The following is a 24762-nucleotide window of genomic DNA, read 5'->3' as shown; positions in this document are numbered from 1 at the left end:
CCAGATTCAGTGTGAATTCTCTTCTGCTGAATGTTAGAGAATCTGTTGGAGGAGTGTGGCCAATTCTTTTGATTTTTTTTACTCTCTAACATTTTTTTAGACATCTTTATTGGAGTATAATTGCTTTACAATGGTGACTTGGTTTCTGCTTTATAACAAAGTGAATCAGCTATACATATACATATATCCCCATATCTCCTCCCTCTTGCATCTCCCTCCCACCCTCCCTACCCCACCCCTCTGGGTGGTCACAAAGCACCGAGCTGATCTCCCTGTGCTATGTGGCTGCTTCCCACTAGTATCTGTTTTATATTTGGTAGTGTATGTATGTCCAAGCCACTCTGTCACTTCATCCTAGCTTACCCTTCCACCTCCCCATCTCCTCAAGTCCATTCTCTACGTCTGCATCTTTATTCCTGTCCTGCCCCTAGGTTCTTCAGAACAATTTTTTTTTTTTTTTTTTTAGGTTCCATATGTATGTGTTAGCATACGGTATTTGTTTTTCTCTTCCTGACTTACTTCACTCTGTATGACAGACTCTAGGTCCATCCACCTCACTGCAAGTAACTCAATTTCTTTTTATGGCTGAGGAATATTCCACTGTATATATGTGCCACATCTTCTTTATCATTCATCTGTTGATGGACACTTAGGTTGCTTCCATGTCCTGGCGATTGTAAATAGTGCTGCAATGAACATGGTGGTACATGTCTCTTTTCGAATTATGGTTTTTTTAGGGTATATGCCCAGTAGTGGGATTGCTGGGTCGTACGGTAGTTCTATTTTTCGTTTTTTAAGGAATCTCCATACTGTACTCCATAGTGGCTGTATCAGTGTACATTCCCACCAACAGTGCAAGAGAGTTCCCTTTTCTCCACACCCACTCCAGCATTTATTGTTTATAGATTTTTTGATGATGGCCATTCTGACTGGTCACACAAAGAACTCTGGCATGGTGGTCATCATCTAGCTAATCCTAACATGCAGACATTTATGAGAGTAAAGTCAGGTCTTTGCCAGAGTGGGTTGCTTATTTGGGCAACTGGGTCAAATCAAGAAGGGCAAATGTAGGCTGCCAGAGTAAATAAGGAGAGGAAAAACAAAAAGAACGAGACATTATCATTCATCAGTGATTTCCCCCCCAATATTCTTAGCCTCCACCTATCTCCATCTTACTGGTAACACAGGAACTAGACTGAACAATCAGGTAAAAGGTCTCTACAGAAACTGAGTTAATATAGAAAATAAAAAAATAAAACATAAAATTGTAAATTTTCTTCCTAGGGATAATTGAGATGATAGTTCAGTAATAACGTAAGATCAGGTGAAGTCTAAAGAAATTTTAGAAAACCTGGATAAAGTAAGGAAACATCTGTTCGCCGGCATCCGAATGTTCGCGAGACACCGAGACATGTGGGCCAAGTTCTGGAGAGAAGGGAAACACAGACGCAAGCTTGACATTTGGTGCAGCTTTTCTCCTTGGGGCATTTGCTGATTCAACTCATACAGCCTAGGAACTGAAAAGCCAAGGAGTTCAAAAGACTCTAACCACAGAAGCCAAACGGCAAGAGCTCAAGCTAAAAGCAACAACTAATGGAATGACAGGCTACACGTATCCTTAGTCTCACAGGGCTGGCGGAACCATTACATTTAAAGCCTAACAAATACAAGGGTAGTTGGGAATAGGGAGAATCCAAACTTTCACATGGTAATCCCAAAGGGCAACACCCGTAGAGGAAGGACAAGACAGAAATAGAGCAACCTTCACACAGACTGAAAAACAGCTTTGAATGAGCTCAAACTGAGAATGGACTAAGGTTTCCAGTCCCTATAGTAACTGTCTGCCATGGGCAAAAGGAAATCTTTTCAAGAGAACGATAACAGCATCCAGAATGTGGAGGTATCTTAATAGTTTCCTAAAATAAGTTAAGCCCAATTTTAATATAAAAAATAATTGGACATACCAGGAAAAAGACTAAATGATTAAAAGCTCAAAAAAAAAAAAAAAAAAGGACAATGTAAATAGACACAGGAGGACAAGAGTTAGTAGGCGGTTAAAAAACAAAACAAAACAACTATGATTAAACAAAGAAAATAGACACATGGCAAATAAGCATATGAAAAGATGCTACACGTTCCATGTCATCAGGGAATTTTCAATTAGAACAACAGTGAGATACCACTACACACCTATTCAAATGGCTAAAATCCAAATACTGAAATCCCAAAGTTGTTGACGATGCAGAACAACTGGAATTCTCATTTGTTGCTAGCAGGATACTTGGCAGTTTCTTACAGAACTAAACATACTTTTACCATACAGTGATCTAGTAATCATGCTCTTTGGTATTTACCCATAGGAACTGAAAAGTTATGTCCGCATAAAAACCTGCACATGGATGTTTATAACAGTTTCTTTCATAATTGCCAAAACTTGAAATCAACCAAGGTGTTTTTCAATAGGCGAATGGATAAACAAACTATGGTATATCCGTACAAAGGAATAGCATTCAGCGCTAAAAAGAAAAGGCTATGAAGCCACGAAAAGACATGGAAGAAGCTTAAATGCATATTGCTAAGTGAAAAAAAGCCAATCTGCAAAGGCTTACGTGCATATTATATGATTGCTGTATGAAATTTAGGAAAAGGCAAAAGTGTGGAGACAGTCAAAAGATCAGTGGTTGCCAGAGGTTGTGGGGAGGGAGAAAAGGATGGGTGAAGCCCGGAATTTTAAAGGCAGAGAAACTCCTGTGTATGGTTCTGTAATGGTGGATACAGGTTATTGCACGTTTGTCAAAAATCATAAAATGTACAAAACAAAGAGTGAGGTCTAAAGTAAAGCATGGACATTAGTTAGTAATAATGTATCAATATTGGTTCATTAACTATAACAAATGTATTACGCTAATGTAAGATGTTAATAATAGGGGAAACTAGGGTGAGAGGTAAGGAAGTATGAGAACTCTGTCCTTTCTGCTTAATTTTTCTGTAAACCAGAAACTGCTCCGAAATAGTCTGTTAATTTAAAAAACAAATCTAGACCTGCATACAAAACTTGCACGTAAACCCAACCACAGCAGCATTATTCATACGAGCCCCAAAGTGGAAGTAACCCAAATGGCCATTTACTGTGAATGGATAAATGAAACATAGTAATATCCACACCATGGACTATTATTCAGCCATAAAAAGAAATCAAGTACTGATACATGCTACAACATGCATGAACTTTGAAAACATGCTAAGTAATCGTATGATTCCATTTGTATGCAATGTCCAGTCTAGACAAATCTGTAGAGACAAAGGATATTAGTGGCTGCCTAGGGTTTGGAGATACGGGGGAGTGAGTGACTTATAATAGATTCTTTTTCTTTTGGGGGGTGGATGAAAGTTCTAAAATTGATGGTGGTGGCAGATGCATAAGACATTAAATTGTACACTTTAAATAATATGGAAAGTAAATTATATATCAATGAAACTATTATTTAAAATTATGATTAATGTATTAAAAAAAGGACAACATATACAATTTAAGCAGAAAGTATTTGTGAAATGCAACCAAAAGAAACTTCTAGAATTAAAAAAGCTGAAATTAAGCACTCAGAAGATCGGTTGAACAGTACCTTAGTCAAACAAAAGAAAGGATTACAAATGTCAGTTAAAAAATAACTACACTAAAATTTGGAGGGAAAATGATGGAAAACAGAGAAATAAGTACTTAGGACATATAGAGTATATATAAAACACTGTGTCTAGCCAACCCCAAGTCACACAGCCTAGGGAGGAGACACACAGCCTACCTGAATCACAAGGACTCCTCCAAAGGAAAAATGAGGTTCTGATGCCACAAGTGGAAGGAATGAATTACAAAGAAAAAGAACAATGGTAAACTATAATCTAGATATACACTGGTAAATACATAGGTTCCCTGGGCTTGTGATCTGGTACAAACAACAACAACAAAAAAAGATAAGACTCATAGTAGAGGCTGCTAGATTCTGCTGAGGAAAATGTCCAGGGAGGGAAGAGTTGATTTATTTCCTTGTTTTTTGAGAGTCCACATATAAGTGACATCATGCACTATTTGTCTTTGTCTTATTTCACTTAGCATCATGTCCTCCAGTTTTATCCATGTTGACTTAAATGACAGGATTTTCTTCTTTTTTAAGGTTGAATAATATTCCATTGTATATATATATATACCGTATTTCCTTTATCCATTAATCTACTATGGACACTTAGGTTGTTTCCATACCTTGGCTCTTGTGAATAATGCTACAGTGAATGTGGGAGTACAGATCTCTCTTCAAAAATGATGATGTTTCCTTTGGATATATACTCAGAAGTGGGAGGGAGGAAGAACTTACGACACAAATCGACCATGTGTAAAAGATGTAGGAATGAAAAACTCTGAACACCTAGGAAGAGTGTAGAGTATTTGGCAAGGTCACTGTTCAAGGTCATACATAGTTTAAAATTATGACATTTCAGTGAGCCTGTGTGCATGAAGGCTTGCTTATATTTCGGGATTTGAATACAGTGCAAAGAAGTGCTGCTAAATTTTCGATCAACGTCAAAAAAAGGGTGGAAATGTTTTTTTCTTTTATTATGAAACTGGAGGAAAGGCAAGCCTAGAATTCTAGGCCCACTAGAATTTTCCCTGATGATAGTGGTAATTTAGGAGAAGAAGAAGGATCCAAGGCCATAGAACAATTTTGAAAGCAAAATAAGGCTGCTGAGTCTTCACCCAGTGTATGAGATTAAGTTCTAATGGCATATGATGAAGTGGGCGTGACACAGCTGGCAGAGCTGGTTGAGTTGCTGAAAATGGCTCTTGAAGCTACAGGCATTGGACAGTAGACGTAGAAAAAGAACAAGGTAAATCCAAAAGAGTGGAAGGACAAAATTAATCAAGAGAAAAGTCAAAACTAGAGAAGAAAAGCAGTAAACTTGGCAAATAAAACCAAAAGCTTGTTCTTTAGAAAGACCAATAAAATAAGCAATATTTGGCAAATATGTTCGAGATGGGACTAGCTATAACACAGAGAGAATTTTTTTTTTTTTAATTACGAAAGAATACTATGGTAGCTTTATACCAACACATTTGAAAATCCGGACAAAATGGCTGATTACTGATTAGTTATATGTAGCCATTATTTACTTCCTGTTTTGAGTAGAGAATACAAGTAGCTTTAGGAAATTAGAAAATATAATCAAAGATATACACCTTAGAAAGACATCAGTTATTTTCCAATGTATTAAAAAATTAGAAGAGTCCTAATATAAAAATCAGATATGGAAAATTTACCCAAAAAGTAACTAGAAGCACATTTCTTTGAAGATCTTAAGTTCTAAGTAATATTAGCAAATAGATTCCAGCAACATATTTTTAAAAAGTCATTATGATCAAGAGGGATTTATCACCATAAAGCAGATTTTTTCAAGTAGGATAAAGTTGGAATGAGGAAAGAAATGTCCATATCCAATATCAAAACACACTCCAAATTTCAGTAGTTTAAAAGAATCTAATACGCTGTAACAGTACATCAGTAGATTATTCAAGCAGAATAGGAACCCATGTATATGTGAGAAATAAAATATAGGGTAAATAAAGTACAGGCTGTCTTCACTGTGGAGCTATAAAAATGATCACAGAAGCTGAACTGTGCAAAGTTGATCTCAGTGATTGATGGGGAAAATATTATTGTTCTATGACCTTAAAATCTTTCTGACAAAAACACTAGAAACTTTCTTGTTTGTTATAAAGTTATAGATAGACTTAAAAAAATTAGTAAATCTTGTATTTAGTTAATACAGTGCAACCTAAAACATTAGAAGTATTGAAAATTAACATGTTTTATTCCATTGTAAAAAACTTATGAGACTTCTAGTTTTGAGTCCAGCAAGGAAGGAGCTTGGAAGTTGCCACTCTGTCCTAACAGGTAAATATCTGGACACACTGAAAAATCAACAATTCTTCTTAGATTCATTAGAGAAGTGAGGTCACAGGAAAAATCACCGTGCCCAAAACTGGAGAGGCAGATGGCAGATACAGAGAGTAACAACTTACCGGAACAGAAACCCAAGAGCAGAAATCTCTGTGGAAAGCAATGGTGAGGTAGGAAAACCTGAACTATATTTGAAGGATTGCTGGAGGCTTGTGTGGAAAAGTCTGTGAGGTAAAAACTCCAGGGAAGCCCCTATCCTTTTGCGAGTTTTGTCTCTTGAGCTCTACCAGGTTGTGACTACCAGGTGAAGGTCAAAGGAAAATCCCCTTGGAATTCTGGCAGGGGGAGGGTGAAAGGAGCAATTTTGAAATACACCAGAGCATTCTGCTGTTCTTCATAAGGCCTGCCCTCAGGAGAAACGGTTTTACCAGAGGCCTAACCTATGGGGTTTTGTCAGAGCCTAACTGACCTGGGGGAAGGGAAATATCCTACCGTGACCCCTGCCGGCCACTGGGTTTCACCTAAGGTGAGGGAAAATACTGAGAGGCACTTGTGACATTCATAGCTGAGGAGCACATGCTCATTATAAGACTGAGACCTAATCATAAGACTATGCAATGCTTCTATAACACCACATCTCTAAAGGACTATGTACTGCAGTGAATTTCACCAGTGCATCGTGTCTGGATTTTCAAGGAAGAGAAAAGTGAATCATATAAAATGCCTGATTAAACCGAGAAATGGCAGAAAAAGAGTGGAATGTAAAAAAGGAACAAAGAACACTGGCAATAAATATGAAACAGTAACAAATATGGTAGGTATTAATCCAATGATATCAATAATCATTTTAAATACCAATGGTATAAATACACCAGTTAAAAGACAGAGATGGTCACAGAGGATCGATAAACAAGATCCAAATATAAGAAATCTACTTTAAATATGAAGGCACATATAGCTTAAAAGTAAAGGGTTGGGGAAAGCTACATCATGCTAACTAATTAAAAGAAAGTGTGAGAAGCTGTATCAATCTCAGACAAAGCAGAGTTAAGAGCAAAGAAAATTATCAGACACAGAGGGACATTCCATAATGATAAAGGGGTCAATTCTCCAAGAAGACATAACAATTCTTCATGTTTATGTGCCTAACAACAAAGCATCAAAATTCGTGAGACAACAACTGATAGAACTGCAAGGAGAAAGAGATAAATCCACTATCATAGCTGGAGATTTCTACACCGCTTTATCATAAATGGACAAATCCATCAGGGAGAAAATCAGTACAGACATAGCTGAATTCAGCAACACCATCGACCAAATGGATACAATAAACATCTACAGACTACTTCAACAACAGCAGAATACACATTGTCTCAAGCTCACATGAAGTACACACGAAGACAAACCACATTCTAGGCCATAAAACACACTCTAACAAATTTAAAATGTCAGAAATCATATAAAGTCTGTTCTCAGACTGCAGCGAGGTCAAACTGGAAGTCAAGAACAAAAACAAAGCTGGAAAATTCCAAAATACTTGAAGGTTAAACGGTTCAATTCTAAGCAATACATGGACCTTGCTGTCTGTATGTGAACTGAATAACATGCACAGTGACCAATCACCTACAGACTTTGAAAGAAGGGACCTGATTGTTCACTGACCATGATACACATCTGTTATATCCCGGGTGATTTGTGGAGTTAAGAACTAGCTGTGAAGTTTGTACTTTATGCCCTTCCTCACAGTTAATATCGCAGTAACTGAAATTTGATGGTTTTGTTGTGGTCCTGGGATTATTTAACTAAATCATGGTAACTGAAATTCATGCATGGGCAAACTGTTCAGAGCGAGGACTGCATGTGTAGCATACATTGGGTAACATTCCATTGCAAGAAACAAATACCTAGAAGACTGTAAGATAGGATGAGAAATCATACTCTTGTTATGAGGAAGTCTGTCCCTAAGCAGAACATGAAACTGAGATATCATAAAGAAAAAGGCGAGTTGATTTGACTTGATAAAAATTAAAGAATTCTGCACAGCAAAAGGCAACCCAAACATAAAGATAACTGACAAACTGGGAAACCAAATATAAATATCTGACCATGGATTTGGCCAACAATTCCTTTTCTTCACAATAGTATGAGGAGGGAAAATCTCAGTGAGTCAAACCTCATGAATCAATAGATGAGAGGTTAGACTAAAGTTCTCATATGGTGTGGATTTAATTTTATGGAATGCAACTTACCTTCCAACAGAAAATGTATTACCAGTCTTATGAAGATCCTTGGCAATGCAAGTAGAGAAACCTTGAGTAACTGTGTGATAGATGCATCTCTTTCCTGTTCTATAAGAGGAGGAGAACAATGAACAGAATGTCTATTTCTCCAGGGCAGAATTCCAATATTGCCTCTGTACCACTGAGCCTTGTAAAACATCGAAGCGGACAGTCTTTAGCAAATCACTCTTAAAGAGTCAAGAGGGAAAGAAATGGAAAGGCTAATGAACTTGCCAATGACCTATGTAGCCCTGACTGCTGAAAACAGCGATGATGGGAAATATGTGATGCCACGTATGTGAAACTTGAAGAGCACAGAGATTCAAATGGAGTAGAGTAGGGAAGAATGCCTCTGATAACCCACCCAAGTTGAATTATTTATAGTCTCAACTGGGAAATGTTGATTAAGAAATGAGAGGAAACAGGCAAGAGCGGCCCCTGAAATTGTGCCTAAATACCTCCAATATTCCTAAGGAATCCCGCGGACAACTGTGTCAGAGCGGAGCTGACAAAGGGAGTATATAGTAAGCGCAGAGGTCATGCCCTTGTCAGCCAGCATACGGAGAGCATTACTGATCCTCAGCAAATCATTACTGATCCTCAGGAAAATGTACTGTGACTGGGTCCAAAACCTGACGGGAATTTTCCATAGATGTGTGATATTGGAGATGGGTTTGCAGGTGCACTTGCCAAATCACCTTTGCAAAGCACAATAGGCCACAGCCAGAGGAGCAAAGGCTGCTCTGCTCTTTCTCAAGCAGAAAAGGATTTTAGAAGTGCCCACTTCTGTCCCACAAAGGATGGGGATAGCAGATTACAAATTAGTGATTAGCACAGTATCTGTGATCCCTCGGCTAATTTCCGTCTTGAAGCTGGGATATAAAGACTCAGGTGTTGGGTGATGAGCCACAAGCCGTCTGAACAGGTGCTTAATCAGGACTGGACAGGATGAATTCAGGCCTGGGCATCTGGCATCTGGTTCCAGCCCTTTTCCTGGCAGTTAACCTTTAGACATGTCCCTGACACCTTTGCATCTGTAGCTTTTCGTTGTTGTTGTCTGGTTGTTTAAATGTGTAAAATGGTGATAACACTACTTGGTGGCATATTCTATTTTAAAAAACCTTCCATTACTCCACGCACATCAAACAGTAAATGCGTTCTCTTAGTAAACCTGCATAACAATTTTCTGAACTCTTGTGCTCTGGGCAAGACTTATGAATACAGCAGGCAAATAAAGTGAAAGGTGAGACAGTACATAGTGTTGTATTCAACTGGGTCTTGATACCCAAGTGTGACTCTTCACCAAGGATTATGCAGTAGTTCAGGACACAGATTAAAGTTGTTTAGAGTGTGTCCTAAAGTCTCACTGGCAGAATTTAAATCTCTACTCTGGAAATTGTAGACCTGAGACAAATTGCTTCCCTCAACTTCATTTCCTGCATCTGAGAAAGATAATAGTATCTACCTTGTAGTAGACTGAATAATACCATTGCCCCCAAATGTCCACATTCTAATCCCCAGAACCTGTGAATGTCACCTTAAATGGCAGAAGGGACTTTGCCAGTGGGATGAAAGTAAGGGTTCTGAGATGGGGAGATTCTCCTGGACTACCTGGATGGACCCAAATGTAACCACTGGTATTCTCATAAGAGAGAGGCAGAGGAAGTTTTTACTCCAAAGAGAATGTGATGATGAAGTTGGGGTTGGATTGATGTGGCCAGAAGTCAAGGAATGCTGGCAAGGAAACAGATTCTCCCTTGGAGCCTCTAGAAGGAGGATGGACGGCCTTGTCAACTCCTCGTTCCAGCCCAGGGAAACTGGTTTTGGACCTCTCTCTTCCAGAACCATAAGAAAATAAGTGTGTTTTGTTTTAAGCAAGCACATTTGTAGTAATTTGTTACAGCAGCCCTAGGAAACTAATGCGTACCTCATAGGAACTATTTCTCCAATTAAAATGTGTGCCTGGAAACACACTTGGTGGCATGTCTGACACATGGTAGGTACGCTACTGTAGGTCGTTCTCGGAAACTGAAGCCTTGGTTTTGAGGGATCATCAAAACCAGTACAGTGGTTGCCATGTTTCTCCTTGTTCATCCTGGTGACAAACCTGGTAGAGAGAGCTCCATCCTTTCCCACAGGATGCCCACCCCAGTACTTAGAGGGAAGAGGTTATGTCTCACTTAAGGCACCTTCCTCTTTTCCTTTCTACTTTTTTTTTCATTCATCTTCATCCAACTGGCCTTTCTAAATTTTAAAGAAAACAAGACCATTTCTCGATGGATTCAGATACTACCCCAAGTTAATATTCCAACCAAGTTCTTGTTCTTCCGGGTCTCATCACCAGAAATTTCTGAGCCTAAATCCTCTCTAGTTTTTAGGATCACCCATTTTCTCATTTCTCCCTTCTCTAGTTCAGAGTCTTGTCAGTTTAGTCCTTTCCCTAACCACAACTTATAATAAGGTGACACAGCAAAGTGATGAAAGTCTAGACGGTCTGGTTTTAGTCCTGGGTTTTTGCCACCTACTTACTGTGTGGCATTAGGCAAGCTATTCAACCTCTCTGGGCCTCAGTTTCCCCAAAAAAAGGTGAATATTACATACCTATAGGGTTGCCGTTATGAGGATTAAGTGAGTTAATATTTGCTAAGCACTTAGAATAGTACTTGTTGTAGTCTAAGCACTACAGTTGTGCTTGTTAATAACAGTAATTGCAATTCCAAGCGTAAAACTTACTCAGCTTTCTGTCATAACTTTGAAAGGTTGGTCTATCTTTTGGCCGGCGTTTCAGGTAACTGAGTCGAGGCACGGGCTGAGGCATTGCTACCACTGGGTGGTGTGTTCCCAGAACTTGGAACAGCGGTGTGAAATGGGTAGTAGTTCTACTTGGAGACGGGGCAGAATGGACAGTGACGGCCCGGGAAGGAGGTGTGGTGTCCATAGCTTCGGGGTCAGAGGTGCCGCCTGCTGAATGACCAATGGCAGCCGAAGCCGTAAATGGGGGGCTGGGGAAAACAGGGGCAGAATGGACAGTGACGGCCCGGGAAGGAGGTGTGGTGTCCATAGCTTCGGGGTCAGAGGTGCCGCCTGCTGAATGACCAATGGCAGCCGAAGCCGTAAATGGGGGGCTGGGGAAAACAGGGGCAGAATGGACAGTGACGGCCCGGGAAGGAGGTGTGGTGTCCATAGCTTCGGGGTCAGAGGTGCCGCCTGCTGAATGACCAATGGCAGCCGAAGCCGTAAATGGGGGGCCGGGGAAAACAGGGGCAGAATGGACAATGCCGGCCTGGGAAGGAGGTGTGGTGTCCATAGCTTCCATATCAGAGCTGCTGCCTGCCTGATCTGAGAAAAGAGAGTGAAAGTGGGAGAGCTTCTCCCTAGCTTCTAACTCTTCTCGAGGTCTAGCACGCACTGGACAGCTCAGCCTGGTGCTGTGACATTCCATTGTACGTGTCATAGAGCAAGGGCAGGCGTGGGCGGGGGTGGGGCGGGGGCCACAGGCAAGCCCAGCCTGTGGAGAAACCCAGCCCAAGGACAAAGAGCCCGAACTCTTCTGGGACTTCTCACTGTGGGTGGCAGGTGTTTGGCACCGGATGGGCCACCGTGCGGAGACTGTTGGGGACTCTGGAAGCCTTCTCCTCCAGAGCTCACCCTGCCTGGGCACCAGCTCTGCAGGTGTTGCGTTTAATGTTGTCCCAGAGGTCTCTTAGGCTGTCTTCATTTCTTTTCATTCTTTTTTCTTTAGTCTGTTCCGCAGCAGTGAATTCCACCGTTCTGTCTTCCAGGTCACTTATCCGTTCTTCTGCCTCCGTTATTCTGCTATTGATTCCTTCTAGTGTAGTTTTCATTTCAGTTATTGTATTGGTCATCTCTGTTTGTTTGTTCTTTAATTCTTCTAGGTCTTTGTTAATCGTTTCTTGCATCTTCTCAATCTTTGCCTCCATTCTTATTCCGAGGTCCTGGATCATCTTCACTATCATTATTCTGAATTCTTTTTCTGGAAGGCTGCCTATCTCCACTTCATTGAGTTGTTTTTCTGGGGTTTTATCTTGTTCCTTCATCTGGTATGTAGCCCTCTGCCTTTTCATCTTGTCTGTCTTTCTGTAAATGTGGTTTTTGGTCCACAGGCTGCAGGATTGTAGTTTTCCTTGCTTCTGCTGTCTGCCCTCTGGTGGTTGAGGCTATCTAAGAGGCTTGATGGGAGGCTCTGATGGTGGGTAGAGCTGACTGTTGCTGTGGTGGTCAGAGCTCAGTAAAACTTTAATCCACTTGACTGCTGATGGGTGGGGGCTGGGTTCCCTCCCTGTTGGTTGTTTTCCTTGAGGCAACCCAACACTGGAGCCTACCTGGGCTCTTTGGTGGGGCTAATGGCAGACTCTGGGAGGGCTCACGCCAAGGAGTACTTCCCAGAACCTCCGCTGCCAGTGTCCCTGTCCCCACGGTGAAACAGAGCCAGCCCCCGCCTCTGCAGGAGACCCTCCAACACTAGCAGGTAGGTCTGGTTCAGCCTCCCCCAGGGTCACTGCTCCTTCCCCCGGGACCCGATGTGCACACTATTCCGTGTGCGCCCTCCAAGAGTGGGGTCTCTGTTTCCCCCAGTCCTGTCGAAGTCCTGCAATCAATTCCCACTAGGCTTCAAAGTCTGATTCTCTAGGAATTCCTCCTCCCGTTGCCGGACCCCCAGGTTGGGAAGCCTGACGTGGGGCTCAGAACCTCCACTCCAGTGGGTGGGCTTCTGTGGTATAAGTGTTCGCCAGTCTGTGAGTCACCCACCCAGCAGTTATGGGATTTGATTTTATTTTGATTGCGCCCCCTCCTACTGTCTCATTGTGGCTTCTCCTTTGTCTTTGGATGTGGGGTATCTTTTTTGGTGAGTTTCAGTGTCTTCCTGTCGATGATTGTCCAGCAGCCAGTTGTGATTCTGGTGCTCTCGAAGAGGGAGTGAGAGCACATCCTTCTACTCCGCCATCTTGGTTAATCTTCCCTATAACAGCCAGAATGTCTCTGGATGAAAACAGAATAAAATTAAAGCAATATTTTTCACCTCCTCATTCCTCTAGTGGCTTCCTTTCATCTTCGTTTCTCTCTCAGTCCAAACCTGGTCAGTCTGATTCTCGCTTTCTGACCACTCTCACTATCTTTTGAAGCACAGAACCGTGAATCCACTCTTCCGATAAATCTAAGATTCATGACATCTTCTGCACTCATAACTGAATTTCTAGACATCTCATTCCTGGGATAAGTTCCATCATTCCAGTTGCTTATAGGAATTCAAGACAACGTTAGTATACAATGTTCTGTTACATATCTTTGTTTTAGGACAAGCATACTGACCTTGAGGTGAGACTGAAGGAAACAACAAACCCAGGAAGAAAGTGTGAGAGAGAACGTTAGAAAAAACTTAGTGAGGGCGATATTCAGAAATAATATTATTCACAGACATAGACAAAATATAAAGCACAGGATTAGAGAAGGGAAAGGCGTCACACAGATTCTGCACTGGCAACAAAAATTAGTCATTTCAAATTTTCAACAAGTGTATTTTCATATTAGATTACACCACTGTACCTTAATGTAAGTTTCTAAAAGAACAAATTTTGTCTAAAATTTACCATTTCCTAGGGCAGGAAAAAAAGTAGTTTCTTAAACACAAAGGAAAAGAAAAGAAGGCTAGCTGCTCCCCTTCTCGTTTAAGTAGCTAACTGTGATCCTACAACGTCAGTCAGCTTAGTTCTAGACACACCCATCTTAGAACTGACAACTCCTTTACCCACCCCAGTCCATGTCTTAGACCCAAGTCATCCAGGAGCAAAAGCAGAAAAACACTGACAGCTTCAGTTATTCTGTAGAAAACAGAACTCTAATTCATTTGGAAAATTTTGAAATAATTTTCTCAAATGTGAAAATAATGTTTCCTTAATTACACCCATTATTTCTCATTCCAAATCTATCAAATCCACCCCCAAAGGCACAATCTAAAAGCAATAATGAAGACTATATGGCTCTACAAACATCAATTCATTTCCAATACTGCTCAGCAGAAAGAGATGCAAAGTAGCCATGCTTCCTATTCCTACCTTAGCACGAAGCCCCTGAGGTTCATTACTGCTTTTCATAACAACAGGCAGTTTTCCCTTTTTAAAAATTAATCAATTTCATTGAAAGTAGTATCGATATTATCCTCCAAATACTTAAGACTTCTAACAGCCAGTGCCATCCAGCTCACCTTCAGGATCTAAATTTTACTTTAAGAATCTAAGAACTAAGAATCTAAAAAACAAGAAGTTTATTTCTTGAATGCAAGCACCATTTCAACTTGCACTTTAATGTTTTCTAATATTTCAGTACTAAAACGAGAGTTTTTTAAAACTCATTGTCAGAATAATGAAAGGCAAGGATAACAAGATTTATGATCGCCAGCACATAAGATAAATAGATGAAAAACAGAGAAACAAAATGACAAACAAAACTCCTCACAACCACACAGCAAATACGTGGTGGATCCGTGAGAGGAATGTAGGTCTGCTGACACACCTCCTGGACATACTTTATATGTCCTATGATGCTTACAGACTCCTGAAGGGATCTACAAAAATCCACGGATCTTTGGCATTTGGAAAACAGTGTAGAATGCAGACAATGTTCAAAGTCAAAGAGAGGCCAATCATTTATCTAAATGACTGTTCCCAATGATCTTTTTTATTTTTGTTGGTTATGACACATTACGTTAGAATAATTTTAGATCAGTGATGACACTCACTGAAATCTCATATAGATGCAAAGTTTTATATGAGACACGAGAAAATCCCTGAAAAAAGAAAAATTAAGCTTATTCCTGTCGAGAGTGAGCAACCTTAAGGATCTTTTTAACTATTTTACAGTTCAGGAGTCATATTTCACTTTGGCATCAAACTTTAGCTCTTGGGAAATAAATTTAGGAGAAAAAAAATCTGCATATAGAATAACTATATATAATTCTAATGTTTCCAGTGTCAAGTAAAAACTTGAGGTAACCATCAAAATTTCTATCAAGACTGTAATAAATTATAAGGTGCTGTGCCCACAAGAAACTTTAGGAAGATGGCCTAATAGAACTGACTATGTAAAGCGGTGTGATTTATTCTTCTTTTAAATGAAATCAGTGAAATTCATCTAGGAGGACGAAGGAAGAAACAAGCGGCATCCCCCCTCCCCAGAAAGCAAGCTGAAGCCAGCAGGATCTGATAAAGAACCAGTCGCCTTCCGTTACAACACTCGCAGCATCTCGTTTTCCCTTTTTCTTTTCGTTTTTTTAAACACAACCCATTCTCCCTCAAGAAAGCACACACAATCACCACACTCATTTCTCCTCTATTCCAGCTACGTCAAGACCACATTCACCAACACTGTCCTTCGTGGATCAAAGATACATGACTATAAATTTAAAAGTAAGGAAATGCTTTAAGGAACCATTTTCCTCATGAATTGTATACTAGTTTACGCCAAATCTATATACAGCTTAATATTAATTTCCCTATGGGAGATTTCTGAAGACATTAAGCTGAATGATCAATTCGGGATTTCTTTACAGAAAAAATATTTACAAATATGAAGATTAAATATGTAGGTTTATATTCTCAGGTTATACTGTGCCATAGATGCCCGAATGTACTGTGATACCAATATAAAATCACAAACATAAAACCCACTTTCCAAATGAAAATGTCAACAAAAATTTTAGGTCAACCTAAGCAAATAAACTTTCAGGATGCAGTTAAAACAGTCAAATATCTAATGATAATAGTAAACATATTCATCTGGTTACACACATTTAAAATGGAATACATGAGAAGATAACGTTAATTTGGAAATACTTCCTTCCACCCTCAGCCACTGAAATAATTTTATTCACTCTCTTTGCGCACATCTTCAATATCAATTCACCAAAGGAAGAAGATGTGCCATTACTTTATGTATTACCAAGAAATAAAAAAATATATACCAATTAAATCACGCCATTATTTATTCACGTATCCCAGTTTCAGTGATGTTAAAATGTAAAAATACAAGTTAGAATTGGTATTTCACTGTGACAGAAGAGGAGAGAGGTTATCTATACTTTTGTTTAACCTGCAGATAGAAAAGTAATCCTACTGAATTATATTAAATAAGAATATTTAATGCATATGCGTTTACTTATATTTTTACAGAAAGAAAAGTATATGGGCAATGGTAAACATATTACAAACATATAGAAGAAACAAATATAAAAATATATTCACTATAACAAACAAGGGTATAAGGGACTATTAAATCTCCATCTGTTTGATCAACGGTCTGAATGTGTGGGGGATGGAAAGATAAAAGTGAAGAAATGTGGGATGATTAGACAGTAAAATGAGAAAGGAGCTGTGTCTCTACGTTTTAATGTATGTATTTATTGGGCCCACAACAATGTACAGTCCTGGGACAGAATGTGATAGATACTATAACAAAAGCACACACACACACACAAAAAAAAAAAAAAAGGAAAGAGACATTACTACCTAAGAGAGGTCAGTAAAGTTTTTTTTTTCCCCAAAAAAAGATAACAATTAAAAGGGGTCAAATCCCCACAAATGAATAAGGGGAAAGAAAATTTTAGTCAAAGAGAAAATACTCAGAAAAAGCAGATAACAAAAAAGCATTCATCTCCTAATTCTAAAGCCCAGTTTTAAAGAAAACAAAGAGTTAAATCTACTAATAGCAGACCAAAAGTTGGAAATATCTTGTAAACTCTAAGTTTGCCAACACATTTTGAAAGATTTATAAAAAGTAAAAATAACTCCGTTTTCATTACATAAAATTTCAGGTACTAGTAAGCTTTAAAAGCAAATAAAAAAACTTAAAAGGTCATATCCTCGAGCCATGAGGATTTAAGCCTAGCAACTATCTTCCCTAAATTCTCCAAATACCACCAGAGAAGTACTTTCTCTTACACATGCACGCGTGCAAATAACTCCACAGACTAAATCTCACTCCCCGCATGATGGGAAAACGACCCCATTCTTTGTGTTCAAGCTCAGTTCATTATGTTCATCTTGAACTACAGAAGTATAGATTCCTCTCACTTACCAAAATGAGGTTAACAGTTACTGCTGTAGCAATTTAGACAGTTAATTCAGGGGCTAACTACCTTGAGCCTGAATTCTGAGCAAACTGGGAACACCCTTGCTTTAAAAAAAAAATCAAGCAGCTCCAAATCTTATGAATACATCATATACCAGTTGTTTAATAGAGCCAGTTGTTTATAAACCAGAATGTAGTTCCCTTGGAAACATTATAAACACAGGTTAAGTTTTCTTGCTAGTCCACAAAATTTAAGTTTAATCATGATGTAAAAGCCTAGAACTAATAGTTCTAGATGAGGTCTGGAAAAGACAGTTAGCAAAGAAAATGAAAGCAACCATCACAAAGCAGAAAAACTAAGTTTCCTCCTAATAAAAACCTAATATAAATCTACTTACGAGACTGGCCCCAAAATGTGCTTATGTACCTATACATATGTGTGTGTATATGTGTGTGTGTGTGCGTGTATGTATGTAAATAACAACACTGATTCCTGGTTCTCTTGCCTTTGTCAGAATAGTACCAGTAGCAGCACACTATCCTGGCTTTCCCTCTCCATTTTACATCTCCATCTACGCTACAGTTCTAGGACCTAAAATTAGGAGCCTAGGATCCAAAACAACCTGCTAGCCTTCTATCCAAACAACCTCTCAAGCCATTATCATTTAATACTGGTCACAAAAATTAGAAGACCAGACTTAAAGAGTCTGAAGTTCAACAAGAAGCCCCTTTTCCGTAATAATTCTGTATCCTGGGGCACACATTAATTGAGTATGTTAAGTATGACTTCCCAGGAGAGCTCAACCAGACCGCAAATGGAAACCTCCTCACTGAAATTTCTAGGTACCGGCAAGCTGTGGAAGAACGCCTCTGCCAGCATTGCCTACAGAGGAAAAGTCCGCTCCTTGCTGGAGCTTTCGTCTTCTGAGGCTAGATGATAAACTCCTGGAAGGCAGAGATTTTGTTTGCTTTGTTCCCTGTTGTGTCCCCAGAGCCCAGAACAGTGACCAGCAAATAAGAGCCTTCATAAGCAGAAAAATTCATTCATTCATTAATGAAGAAGGAAAGGGTATATACTTTGTGGCAAAGAGGAGAGTGAGTTACGGAGAGAAAAACTAAACTCACAGATTGGCTATTATTCTCAAGAGCTTGATAACTACAAATCTTACTAACAGTAGTGTTTTTAGAGATGCATAGTTAAAGGGAGAGTAACCAGGTAAAAGGAATAAGGAATAAAAAGAACTTTAGGGTTTTCAAAGATTAAACATGTCTAAGAAAACATGTCCTTTCTTCTCATCTTTTAATCCCTCTTATAAATTTCAAAACACAACCCCAAATGAAATCTACATCCATTAAAATTCCAGTTTTTATATTCCCACAAATCAGGAAATACAGTAAATCCAAATTTCTTATAAATTATTTAAGTTACACAATAATATTCTATTATTCTTTACATCCCTGAAAATTCCTAACTTTCATAAACCAAAGGCAATCCTTGATACCTAAATTATGTGAAAAATCAGAAGATGGGTGTCATTCTCCAAACATAAACGTTTCTAAGTGGGATGCTGAATGTAATTTAAATAAACCTCACATTAGAGTAAAAATTGAGGATTTCTAGTGCAAACACCAAACTCTGCAGATTCATTAGTGCTTCTGTATCAGAAAAAAAAAAGGTAATAAAGCAAATACAGAAGCAAAATTATGCACGGGGGATAATGCTCCCAGTATACTGCCATGGCATGGGTATTTAGCTAAAGGGACATGAGTGAAAGAGCAGACAACAAGCAATTCTTTCAGGAGTCTGAAAAGATACTACTATCAGAATTTCATCAGCCTACATTACTAAACATTTTAAACATTATGCCAAAGAAAAGGCTATTCATCGTGCATCTAAATAGAAACCATAATATGCTCACTTGAGAAGAGAAATATTCAATTTACATTTTGGGTTCCTCATGCTAATCGAAATCAATCTACTTATATAACACGTCAATCTTTAGGTTTGTTTTTACTATTATTTTCTCCCTTAAAATCATCTGTGGAGACTATCCAGAACCGCCAGGTGATGACTTTCTTGAAGTGTCAACCTGGGTAGGCTACAGCACCCAGTTAACTTAATCCAACACTAATCTACATGTTGCTATGAAGGTATTTTGCGGATATAAGTAAAGCCTACAATCCATTTAAGTAAAGGAGATTACTATCCCAGATAATCGAAGTGGGCTATCTCAATTCTTTGGAAGGCCCTAAAAGCAGGTTTCCCAAGGAAAGAAAAGAAATTTTGCCTGCGGACCACCGTTCTGGCCCATGCCCACGGGAGTTCTATCCTGCAGGTGATCTCCTCCTGACAGCTTTCCCATACACATTTCAGACTCGCTTAGCCAGCTGCTGACAATCATGCAAGACAATTCCTTGTAATAAAACGGATATATATGTATCATATATATATAAATATATGTATGTATCTCTCCTACTGGTTCTGCCTCTCTGGTTGAACTCCAACTGATACACACCACAGTACGGAATATAAATTTAGAAATAGTACTTCTTCGATTTAATTGGGAAAAATATTTTGTATTTGCAGATGTATGGGTAGGCCTACATAATCCTCGTTTTAAAATTGCAGTAGCTCAAGACACTGGTACAACACTAAATCATCTGACAGGAACTACCATTGTTCTGTAAGAGCAGTGTTAAGGGACTATTTGTTTTTCTCAAGACCACAAAGAATAAGTCTGGGAATTCTTCATGAGTTAATCTAAACCTATTAATATTGGAGAATCTTACATAAGTACTAGGAAATTTTAAAAGAATAATAAGAATTTTCTTTAGCCCAATGATAACATTCTGCTGTCATTTTTGCACTTAGAAGGTGGCTGAACACCCAGTAAAAATGCATGCTACTTCCTGAATCAGGGTGTGGCACTACAGCTGCATCGCCTGAGAGGCTACTACTTAAAGGGCACTCCAGCAAAAGAACCACCACATAAAAGATGGGCTAGAAACCAAGAATAAGACAATTATATCCAACAATATCAGAATCTTAGCAGAGAGAACACATACTTTATCCACAAGCAATGGACCTAAGAGGTACTGTTCAACTGGATATATAACCGGCTGGTCTTTAATTCTGATCAAGCAAAACCCCCAGCAAGCCCCAGCAGCAGCAAGAGTGGCAGCAGCAACTCCTCGAGTACACAACTGTAGCCTTACTTAACACTCACTTTCCCAGGAAGTCCCAAACAAACCCCCCCGACGGTGCAGGGACAGAAATGTGGCGTGGAAGGTACAAAGTGCGGGAGGCTGGCTTTCTGGGAAACAGCATGGCCAAGAGGGATATGAACACAGACAGACACAGAGACCAAAACCCCAATGGAATAGGACCAGGATAAGACACGCCAAAAGAAAGGTGACGAAACTCAGATGATGAATGACAGGGAGCCAGACACCCACACCCAGGAAACAGTGGAACAGCAACATAAGAAGCAAACGGTTAGTAAGAAACACAGCAGCCACGCACACGCAGCTCAGTACTAAAACTCTGGGAAGAAAAGGCATAAAATAATTCCAATCATCTTTTATTCCCCTCTTAAACTATGCTGCTCAATAACAAATTACAAAGCCAGTAGCAATTGAGTTTTTAAAACTGTTTCTTTTCTCAGTAGCCAGGAAACTGTGTGTCGAATCTTAAAAGAAGATTACAATGTTACATGACCAGAGGACAAAATTCTATAGTACTTGTTCAAATTTATAAGTAATATTCTGTGGAAAGAACAGATCATTTACAACTCTCTCCCCAAATGTGAGAAATATAGTGGCTAATAAAAGCTATCTGGTGTGCTTTGGATATCAAATATAGATTTAATTCTATTTCTTACTCTCGTTCAAATCACGTCCATCTCCCCAAATCAGTACTGGGTCCAAAAATGAATTGAAACATTTTTCAAGCAAGGTATCTGGAATAGCAAGCAATAATTTCAATGCAGAGCTCTAACACAAAAAAATCAAACTGAAAAATAAAACTTTATCAAGAAATTTCTTTTCTGAAAGACTGAAATACATTTAGTGGGAAGTCACTAATCCATCAGAAGTACCGTATTTAAAAATCTATGAAATTAAAATTTGAATAAAAGTCTGATTTCAAAAAATAAATAAATAAATAAATAAAATAAAAATAAATTACATCTATGAAGTACTGCTGTTGATTTCAGGGTGACACAAAAGCAAAGAAAGGCATGTACTTATGTAAGTATGTAACGAGAGAGAGAGTGTGTGTGTGTGTGTGTGTGTGTGTGTGCACGTGCACGTGTGCTGGGGGTAAAGATGCAGTGCAAACAGGGAAGACGTACAAAAAACATACATAATCTAATCTTGAGACTCTGATAATTTGTTAATTCTGACTTAAAGAACTTTATCCACCCATCTTATCCAGAACCAGACCAGAAAACACGAATAGAGTTAATATCAAAATAAGAGGAAACAAATGAGTAGGTGATCAGCTCATTCATTCACACTTTCAACTTAGTGAAGAAGAATTGTGAGGGTTGGACTTTATCCTTTTAGTTTTTTGAAAATCAAAATTCTATGGGTACAGAACAAGAGGAAAAAGTTACTTCTAGGGGAAAATATCAAGTCTACCAATATCCTAAAAATTTAAAACTTAGTAAACAACTTATGAAAGTAGTCTACTACTTCCCAACGTTCAAGAGCATGAAAATAAAATACTTCTAAGAATCAGGCTCAAAGGAGTCACACGGATTAATGACTTCATTCTGTCACTGCCAGTCTCTCTGACTGTTCAGAATACAGTGATTAATGCAGTTCTACTGGAAGAACTATTTCTATGCACTTGTGAATTTATGTTAAATACATGGTGTAAAGGAAGAGGCCAAGAGGCATACGCTTTATCTTTCGTACAAAATACCCTAACAAGAAAAAAAGGCAAAGAAAATTCCAAGAGAGCTATCTGGCTGGTTCTGTTTAAACAAAGCTCATTCTGAAGAAGTCAAAGTCAGAGCTCAATAAAAAATCACATCCAAGTCTCCTAACTTGTCCTCAAAATGTCCCTCCTTCTAAATTTGACCTATGTACCAATGTAATAGCTTGCTTCTCCACAATACAGAGTCTAAAAATTCACAGCCCAAAAGAGCAACGGCTCAACATAAAAGGTCTAAACCAATTAAAAATTTTAACTCCTTAAACTTGAGGTTCATTTGTTCCTTACACAGATAAATAAATAATGAGAGAGCAAGTGGCTATCTGCACTCTCTTGATTAGCCAGTAGAAAACTTTAACTTCTTAATCAATGAATACTTTCTCTTTCCAATCAATGATGCTGAAGTCCATAGCTTCCCAATCTATTCCCACTCCGTGTTGCCATTCAGAGACTGCAACAGTGAAGCTACACTGACTTAGAATAAAAAGTAGGTAATAAAGTAAATTCAGAGAGGCAGATATATTGGAAAAATATGTCCCGAAAAGTACATAGTTTTAAAACCATCCTTCAACCTCTCTAACATAGAGAGTGCCTCTTCAGCTTCCCTTTCCTTACCTTTCCAACTCAGCAATCTTCTTATCTTTGTCATTCTTCTCATTTTCCACCTCCTTCAAGATTTCCAAGAGGCGGTCAACTTCTGCCTGGGCCTTGCTAGAGTCATCTTTGTACCTGGCAATCTCTCTCTCCAATTGCTGTATTCGATCACTCATCTCTGGACTGGCTCTGGCTTCCGATGCTGCCTCGTGTGCCTACAAAGAAAATGTCCAAATTCTATCAGATATACATACAGTGGCAGTGGGCAAACCATGTCCCCAGAAGCCACCTATACTCCAATTTCAACAGGCGATTATCAAACATCTAATAGCTAGTCTTCAATTTATAAGGTTCTTCTCTGCTTAAATATTACATAGACAAAATATCACTACACAGTTACATTTTTTTTTTAATAACTGGAAGTTTGTACCTTTTGACCACCTCCACCCATTATACAAACACACACACACACACACACACACACACACACAGCCCTCCATTTCTGACAACTACCAATCTGGTCTCTGTATCTATGAATTCAGTTTTTGGTTGGTTTTTGGTTTTTACATTCCACATATAAGTGAGATCATACAGTATTTGTCTTTCTCTGTCTGACTTACTTCACTGCCCTGCTTTTAAAATGTAATAATGCTAGGGAAGCACTTATCTACTAGAATGGGATAAAATCTGAAATATGATATTTAACAATTATTCTGGGTCTTACATTTTATTACTAGACTCTTATCTCAATCTTACATTAGGAAATATGCTCTCATTTATTTTAAGACATTTTTTTAAAGTCAAAGGGTTTTTTATTTTCAATAAGGCAATTTCCAATACAAATTAAGTTTAGAAACAGACATGATGAAATAGTCAAATTCATTCAACATCTAGCAGAACTGAAAAAGCTGTATAAGACAGGTATATTGTTAATTAAGATCTCTGTGATCTACTTTCAAATTCCTGGGCATAGGTTAACTTACTGATTCCATAAACAGTTATGTGTTAATGAATAAAACTAAAGCTGATTCCCAAATATAATTAATAAATTGTTTTTATTATATTATTATTTTAGATTTTATTCTAAACAGCAAAATTCATACAAATACCTTCATAAAACAAGAATGAGTAGGCCTGTTCCATACGGGAAGCTACTGGAACTTCAGTTCCAACATGTAAAAAACTCAGAAGTCATCACTACTAGTTTTACAAGAAAAAGTTGAAAAACAGAAAATCAATGAGTTTTCTAGGACCTATCAGAGAACTGAGGTCACAGGAAAAATTACCCCTCCAACATCAAGAGACACTGGCAAACCCACAGAGCTGAAGCTGAGATCTGCTCACCTGGAGCAGAAGCTGTGAGCAGAAACACTGAAGTGGTAATTTTAAGGAACTGCTGGGGGCTGAGTGTGGACGTACAAGCAAGCGAGTGAGGAAAGTCCCAGGGCCGGCGGTTTTAGGGGGGCCCATACTTTCATGGGCTTTAATCCAGGAACCACACCAGGGTCTCACAGTGAAGAGCCAACAAAAATCCCCTTGTGGTTCTGGCTGCAGGAGGGGAAGAGTAACAATTGTGAAATATGACCAAAGTGTACTCTATCCAAAGACAGACCCTCAGGAGTAAAAATTTTAACAGAGCTTTGTCCTACCTGGGGAAAGGGCATTTCTCCCACTCTCGCCCCTGCTAGTAAAAAATAAGACTCATATATTTGACACAGATGTTGGAATTACCAGACAGGGAATTTAAAGTAACTATGATAAATAGCTAAAGGCACAGGACTTCCCTGGTGGTCCAGCGGTTAAGAATCCGTCTTCCAGTGCGGGGGACACGGGTTTGATCCCCGGTCAGAGAACTAAGATCCCACATGCCGCAGGGCAACTAAGCCCGCGCGCCGCCACTACGGAGCCCCCACGCCTC

At 39.0% G+C, this 24762-nt stretch overlaps 2 protein-coding genes across 14 annotated transcripts in view; both read right to left on the bottom strand.

Annotated features, from left to right (window-relative positions):
- The window catches only part of LOC309623760 (uncharacterized protein), a 66360-nt gene extending 54671 nt beyond the window's left edge, over positions 1–11689 (bottom strand). For 12 of the 13 annotated variants that reach the window (XR_014241522.1, XR_014241523.1, XR_014241524.1 and 9 more), the window contains exon 1: positions 10961–11689. Coding sequence is in view for 2 of the 13 variants with exons in the window: in XM_082380937.1 (XP_082237063.1) it covers positions 10961–11681 (721 nt within the window). In the remaining 11 variants the exon portion in view is untranslated. Of the gene's footprint in view, positions 1–4198; positions 8297–10960 lie in introns of those variants that run through there. The other variant, XM_082380936.1, reaches the window with a different exon arrangement.
- Positions 11690–13044: 1355 nt separating this feature from the next.
- Positions 13045–24762, bottom strand: part of LOC309623505 (ELKS/Rab6-interacting/CAST family member 1-like) — a gene marked incomplete at its 5' end in the record, with an annotated part of 107248 nt that continues 95530 nt past the window's right edge. Inside the window, 2 exon segments of the mRNA XM_082380453.1 lie at positions 13045–13228; positions 22866–23059. Of these exon segments, the coding sequence (XP_082236579.1) occupies positions 13102–13228; positions 22866–23059 (321 nt within the window). The 3' untranslated portion in view covers positions 13045–13101.

Source organism: Balaenoptera borealis, assembly GCF_965194805.1.
Source record: "Balaenoptera borealis genome assembly, chromosome: 2".
NCBI lineage: Eukaryota > Metazoa > Chordata > Mammalia > Artiodactyla > Balaenopteridae > Balaenoptera > Balaenoptera borealis.
Note: the sequence above shows the minus strand (reverse complement) of the source record. Positions and strands in the feature narration are given on the sequence as shown.